General features: G+C 50.1%; 1 protein-coding gene across 1 annotated transcript; it reads right to left on the reverse strand.

Annotated features, from left to right (window-relative positions):
- Positions 1-5564: 5564 nt before the first annotated feature.
- On the reverse strand, positions 5565-6625 carry LOC118247993 (GSK-3-binding protein-like). The gene is made up of 2 exons (XM_035546469.2): positions 5932-6625; positions 5565-5666 (listed from the first exon to the last, which is right to left on the reverse strand). The coding sequence occupies exon 1, from the start codon at positions 6623-6625 to the stop codon at positions 6002-6004; it is 624 nt and encodes a 207-aa protein (XP_035402362.1). The 3' UTR covers positions 5565-5666; positions 5932-6001.
- Positions 6626-7528: the final 903 nt, after the last annotated feature.

Raw genomic sequence — 7528 nt, forward strand, 5'->3', positions numbered from 1 at the left:
TCAGAGGTGCTTGACATAGAATCACAGAATTATTTAGGTTGGAAAAGAAACTCAGATTATAAAGTCCAACCATAGATCATCAAGTCCAACATCTGTAGCCCCTATTAAAGGGGGAAGAAGAAGGGGGAAAAACGGATCTACACAAATGCAGAGGTGGGAATTTCTGTTACTTCTATTCTGCTACTGGTCTGGCACACTTCAGGCTGACATATTCCTTACTTTATTATTATTATTATTTTTATTTTTTTTAAGTGGGAATAAAATTTCCTTGTCCTGTGACTCAGCAGAAGGGACCTAGACCTTCCCAAGAACTGAGCTAAGTGGCAGAGGAGGTTTGTGTTGGAGGAGAGCAGCAACATGAAAACCTCACGTTTTTTTTACCTTCCAACCTGATGTACAGATGACATAGCACATTGGCAGGGCGTACCTGTACACAGACTGACAGCGGGGCATTGCCAGAATACCAGCTGTTAAAGCTGCCTTCTAACACCAGGAAAGGATTAAACACCCCCTTGGTTTTCATCCTTCTGGAGAACCTGGGATGTGCGTACACGTGCTCTGTCACCTGCTTCAGCACCGTTTGGTTTCCTGTAGAAAACCACCAGTCTTTGAAAAGGCTTTGCTATGTAGATTTAGGAGCACTAATAACCCAAATTTTCACCTTAACTTAGAGCCCATGCTTCTGCAGGTTTAAGCCTTTAAACTAGGGCAATTGTGATACAGACAGAGTAAGTCTCGACCTCTTGTGGCAAAATGCTTAGAGCAGCAAATACTTAGCGTTAAGCCAGCCCGCATCCATTTCCTCTAATTAAAACTTTTTCATCCCGGTGCTGTTTCATCACATAATACCAGATGAAAAATGTATTTCTTTCATTCAGTCCTGCTCCTAAAAATGATGCCATTGAGCTGTACGACTAAAACCTCTCCGGACTGCAAAATCAGCCAGGGCTCGCCTTCGGGGTGGCGGCTGATGGAGCAAGCCCCGTGACGTGCAGGGGAGCTGCAACGCCCCTCCAAAAGCCAAAAGCAAGTCTCTTTATTCTCTAACTTACCCCTTGGCTTCCAACTGTAAAAGCTCCAGCAGTTTTTGCAGTTTTTTTTTTTCCTTGCCTTTACAATTGTTGATGCTATAAAACCTGTACTTGGGGCTGGAATTGAAAGTATTGATAAACTTCTTCACATAGCTCAGGAGCTTGCAGCCTTTCTTTAACTCCTCTTCACGAAAGTCCTGCCAAGTCAGTGACTGCCACGTGTACCCAGAGACAAGGAGTCTTTACGGTTGCTTTTGGCCACCAACGTCCTAGTGCCTACAGCAGTGAAGGGCACCCTTAGCTAAGTGCATTACTCCACCAGATACCACCAGATTAGATCATGGAAGGCAAAAATAATATGATTTAGATCCAGGATATTGCAGAAGGAACAGCTGATTCTGGGTGCCTCTGAACTGATGAAGCCTGGTTTCCTGTAGCCGCCTCTGCTGTGGATCCTACAGTGTCTGCTAACGTGGCTGGTGCAGCCTCTCTCCCTCCCAGAGCACTGACTCCTTCTTTTCTAGCAGGCTGCCTTTTGCCACAGGACTTGCAGAATGAGAACCCCACAGGTTTGACAAATTTGAAGTCAGCCACACAGCTAAAGCATCATTTTTGGAAAGGTGGTGAGAGAAAGCAAACAAACTGCATTTGCTCAGGGGAAAAAAAAAAAAAAAAAGCCAAGGTCATTTTTGCATTGCTGCAAAGGTATTGATGTAGGTATCAGCACGGTGAGTGGTGTTTTCCTGCCACTTATATAAAATACAGGAATACAGGAAGACATTCCCACAGAAGTGGAGAGGAGTTTTTCTGTTAACTTCATCTGCTCATTTCACCACAGCTGGGATTTCACCCCCCATTTCTGCCCTATATGATACAAACTGAGCACAGAAGATATTTGCAAGTTGCCCTCCAACTAACGTAACACAAAGTTTCTAAGAAATAAAACAGGTCTGGGCTACCACGAAGTGACTGAGCTACAATATTTGAAGCCAAATGGAGATGCAAGTCAAAAAGTACGTGCCAAAAAAGCAACTGAGGAGAATAAACCTACTTAATGTTTAGGAAAAGCAATGCCATGGAAAATGGCACGACAAAAATAAATGTCAAAGTGAAAGATTACAACCACAGAATGATGGGCTGGGTGAGAGGAGAATCGTGGGGCCAGGGAATAGGTGGGGATAAGGGATGCTCTTTAGATGGTCAGGGAGAGGATGCCAACATGGAGAGCCAGCCTACATCCATATCCCTCATGCCTTCTGCGAGATGCACTTGCTATCTTCTTTAAAATCTTCTTTAAAATCAGATTTTAAGGGCGTAGGACAGAGTGTCCACTCTCCTGCCATGTTTATTATGCCAAGTACTACAGCAACCTAATTTTTCCAGGAGTCTTCAAGTGCTGCTGCAACTGAGTTTTGGGCAAGGGCTCACGAAAACACTTGTTCAGCCATACAGAGAAAACTCTGGAGGAATTAGGCTATGATGCAGACAACTGATGAAAAAGCTGCAGCAGCCTCGTGCCGTACTAAAGTAACACCACCGAGAGGCGCACGGAAATATGAGATTGTTCAGTCTTTTGTGCGTTTGCTTACAAAAATATTCAAAACCAGGTCTACCCCAAAATTATATCACACACCCCCCCCCCAATATGATAAACTTCTTCCCAAATGCATGGCCATATCATTCCTCACAAATATCTAAGGGTGTTATTTTTCAGCCTCAGCTCCTGTGACCTGCCATAAAATCTTGTGTTTTAACATTTTTTTTTCCTCACGAGATGGAAAAAACAAAGGTGGTGATAAATCTTAGCTGAATGCCTATTATGAAAATAAAATTTTATTCCCCATTTAAAGCTGAAGTAAACTGTATTTTCACTTACTAATGAAGATAATCTAAGCATACTGTGAAGGCCACATGTAGCAGTACCCAAATTTGCTTTTTGCTTCTCCACAAACCAAGCACTTAACACGTGAGGACCAGAACAGACTAAATGTATTAAGGAAATAATAACTTTACAACATAAACGTTTAAAGCTCACAGAAACGCTGGCTTCACCGTTTAATCCCTTTAATTCTACTTGGGCAACAAAGTAGGTGATGACTTTGATATCAAAGTTCATTTTTGTTGCTCTGCTCACACAGCGTGGCACACGGCCGCACAACAGTATGTGAGAAACAGAATTTGCAGTGAATCAATGGAAACCTTACGGCAATATTTCAATCGGTCCAGCATCTTGTAAAACTTGGCTTCGACAACCAAAATAAGCCCCATGTGATCCGTTTCCTCGCGCAGAAGTGACACGCGCTCTGTTTTGAATACGCCAGTTTTCAAGACTCGTCAGGAGGATGGGATGGGAAAGGTTACTGGCGCGAGCTGGGGATGTCCGCATTGCAAGCGATGACGGCGCACCAGTGAGTTATGCAAGTTAGCTCTGAAAGGAGTGCCAAAAATCCTTTTACCAAATCATCGCACACTCTACATAACACTTAGCTCACTATAACCCTTTTCATATATACATCTCCCAGCCCCTCACAAAGGAGAAAGTAAAAGCTATTTTAGAAGTAATTTAGGAAGCTTAAAAAACAGCCAGTCACTGTGAAATTTATTAGCATCTTTTCTAAGCCTCACTTCAACTGCCAGTTTATTGAGAAGTGTTATTCTAGTAAAATCCTTAAAAGGAATGTCTCAGGGCTTTCAATGACTACAAAGGACACTTGTAAAGTTAGCTGTTCTCATTAGTATACAGGGGCGAGGATTTGTCGAGGGGGGAAGGAGAGGGGAGAAAAAAAGGGGGAATGCAGAACCGATGCATAATTATTGGTGGTAAAAAATTCGAGCCAACCACGGTAGCTTTCATAATTTCAGCTGACAGCCGCACATACTCATCTAACCGTAGTTGTGTAACTACTCGGGCTCCATCAGCAGCGCTCGGTTTTTAGCTTATTTCCTCCAGCTCTTTCAGTGAAGATAATTAAACCGCTCATCCTAGAGTTCAAATTCACCCTTGGCACAGCGAGAACGCCTATCTGCTCGAGCATCTAAAGGACAAATACGAGAACAACTAGTTTTTTAGTTGTTGTTGGCTAGTGGTTATATCTGAAGCTAAGATTTGTTTTTACATTCTCTTGAACTTTTTTTTTTTTTCCTGGAGTAAGAAGGAAGCAACAAAATTTCAAATAAAAACTCCTTTGAAGCAAGGACAACCTACACGTTGCGTTGTTGTATTTGAGGGTAAGAACTAATGACAAACCTAAACCCATTCCAAGCCGTGCAAAATGCCACAAAAGGAGCATAAGTTATGAGAAAAAGGACTTCAGATGTTAGTAATTAAGGAGGCTCTAAAATGCGCTGAACTTCTTCCTTTGCATCTTACATGCTTTGATATGGAAAAACTGCATTCTACTTATAAATTAGTCAAGATAAAGCTAATAATAACATCCTGTACTTTTCCTGGTGCACGAGGAATTCAGTGAAACGCTGTAAAATCCTTCAGCGTCAGTTTTTATCAAGAGCTGGTCAGAGAGAAAGAAATCTAAAATATCTTGTGGATTTAGTGCATTTGTCAGAAAACTCATTGCACAAGTAAACGTAGCTGCTCGCATTGCTCTCTTGGACAAAGGCAAACATCTTCCATTTTCTTTCATGTGGGATTGCTACCTTCTTCAAAGGAGAAGCTTTTACCTCAAATTGAGTGGGGGCTGGGAGATTGTTATGCTCCGGTCTGTCTGATGTGTTCAGTTCTGGTCTTGAAGCTCGTTCTTTGACTTGTAAAAAACCTAACGCAGGGTTTCACCAAGGAAGCGATTCAGCACGGGTATTGTGACCTAATCAACATCGGCATCCAGTTCTATCAACATATTTTTAATAATTTGCTCTTATTGATGCATGACTGCCTAGACCTCCCTCCCCTCTTATTTTTTTTTCTCCCTCTCCTCTCCCTGAAGGAATAAAAAACAAATAGGTAACAAACCCGAGCTCTGCTCCTTCCCCAGCACAAGGTACTTAATTTTGGTCTCAGAGCGATCTGACTTACAAATTCCGACAGCCACATTCTCGGCTGCTCGAAGGGGCGTCTCACGGCTTACGAATGAACGCTGCTGGCAAACAAAGGGGCTCAGTTGCATCTCCGTGCATTAATAACCGGTGTCCCACTGCATCAGACTATGCGGATTGTCGTGGGGGATTTTCTGTCTGCAAAATGGAGATCTCACCGCTGAAAGGAGATCAAGGGGAACGTTCCTACCGGAGCATCACCCACGTAGTTTTGTTCACGCAAACCGAAATTCACTTCCCCCTTAACAATGAGACACAGACCCCAAAATAAAAACAAGACCACGTTTATTCAGTACAGACAGGTTAATTAAGACAGTAAGTCCTGTAAATCAGGAACATTTCAAACGCTCCGGTACGAAGTGCATATATTTAATCAACAGCCGCATCTTGTAGTTGAGCCATTGAGTTTGTCGGGGAGGGGTGGATTTGTTTTCTGAGGTTTTTTTTTTTCTTCTTTTTTTGTAGGAAAAAAACTTGTTTCGGCTACCTTATGCGAACAATGCATCTCTGGCTCCATTCACTCCTCAGGCGTTACAATTATAAGTCCAGCTGCCTTCCAGCTTCGATATTCACATTTTTTGAAAACTGCTTCATACAGTCACGACGGGAGAGAGAGAAGGGGGGGGGGGGGGGGAAATAATAGAACATTTAAAATAAAATTAAAAGAAAAAATAACACCGCCACCCGGCCAACCCTGCGGGGAGGGGGCCGGGCACCCCCCCAGGGCCACCACACGGGATTATTGCAGATGGCTCCGGCCGGAGCGGGACCCCGGGCGAGGGAGGAAGAAGAGGAAGAGGAGGAGGAGGAGGAGGAGGAGGAGGAGGAGGCGGGGGGGTTAGGGCCTCACCCCAAGCCCCCCAAGTCCCCGCTGGCGGCTTCTCCTTCAGCCCAGCTCTCCCGGAGAAGGGGGGGGGAGGCTACTGCAGGGCCCGCAGCGCCTCGCCGCCCCCGCCGCTGGCCGCCGAGGAAGAGGAGGCTGAGGAGGCTGAGGAGGAGGCGGAGGAGGCCGCCACGGCCAGCTGCAGCCGCCGCACGGCCTCCTTGATGAGGTTCCCGGAGAGGATGAGCTGCTGCAGGAGCCGGTGCGGGTCGTCGTCGTCCTCCTCGTCCGCCGCCGGCCCGTCCGCCGCCGGCCCGTCCGCCGCCCGCTGCCGCTGCTGCTGCTGCTGCCGCTGCCGCTGCTCCTTCCTCCGTCGGGCGGCGCTCCGCAGCCAGCCGCGGCCGCACAGCTGCTTGGCGACCCGGGGCGGCCGCCCGCTGCCGTCGAGCCGCGGGGGCGGCGGCGGCGGCTGAACCGGGGCCCCGCAGCCGCCTCCGACGCCGGCCGCCGAGGGGCAGCGCGGCGAGTAAGGGGCGGCGCGGTCCCGGGCGCTGCCCGGCCCCGGGTGCTTGGCGGCGCCGCGGGGAGCCCGGTGCTGAGCGCTGAGCTGCAGCACCTCGCCCAGCTTGGCCACCAGCGCGTCCACCTCCTTGGGGCCCGCCTGCGGGGCGGCCGCCGGCCGCTCGAGCAGCACGAAGCGCTCGCCCGGCCGGCACGGCATCGCGGCCCGGGGAGGGGAGGGGAGGGGAGGGGGGGGGGGGGGACACCGGGGGAGGGTGCCCGGTGTGGGGGGGGGGGGGGCGGCCGCCCGGCAGCACGCGCGGCTCCGGCGGCCGCGGCCGAGGCTGGAGCTCGGCCCCGCTGCGCTCCGTTTGTAAACAATGGGTGACGCGGGAGCTGCGGCGCCTCCCACCGAGAGCGAGCGGGTGGGGGGGGGTGCGGCGGGGATAGCGAGGGGAGAGCCGCCCGCCTCGCCGCCCGCCTCCCGCGCGCGGAGCCGCGGTTATGCCGTGGGTGAGGCGATGGGGAGGGCGGAGGGGGGGAGGCGGGCGGGGGTCGCTCGGCGGATCAGCTTTGGGTCGTTTTAGCGCCCGCTCCCCCCCCCCTCCCCCCCCCCGGTCCGTGTGGAGCGGCCCGCGTTCAAACCCCGCAGCTCGGCACGGGGCGGGGCCGCGGGGATTGGCAGCGGAGGGCGGGGAGCGGCTGAGGCAGAGGGGGGCGGCGGGGCCGGGCGGGGGGGGGGCTGTCGGTCGCCTCAGGACAAGGGGCCGGGCAGGGCGAGGGGGGGCTGGTAGCCGGCGGCGTGTTGGTCTTGGTTGTAGTCCTCCAGCAGAGAGAAACGCTGCTGGGACCTCATTTTGCATTATCCGAATTAAAATCACACAATCATTAGGGTCGGAAAAGCCCTTCAAAAAAGCCCACCTGGTCCAACCATCCCCCTGCCACGAATGTCACCCACTGAACCGTGTCCCCAGGCACCACGTCCAACCTTTCCTTGAACACCCCCAGGGACGGTGACTCCACCACCTCCCTGGGCAACCCGTCCCAGTGCCTGACTGCTCTCTCTGAGAAGAAATGTCTCCTCATTTCCAGCCTGAACCACCCCTGCGCAATGTGAGGCCAT

Source organism: Cygnus atratus, chromosome 2 (genome assembly GCF_013377495.2).
Source record: "Cygnus atratus isolate AKBS03 ecotype Queensland, Australia chromosome 2, CAtr_DNAZoo_HiC_assembly, whole genome shotgun sequence".
Taxonomy (NCBI): Eukaryota; Metazoa; Chordata; class Aves; order Anseriformes; family Anatidae; genus Cygnus; species Cygnus atratus.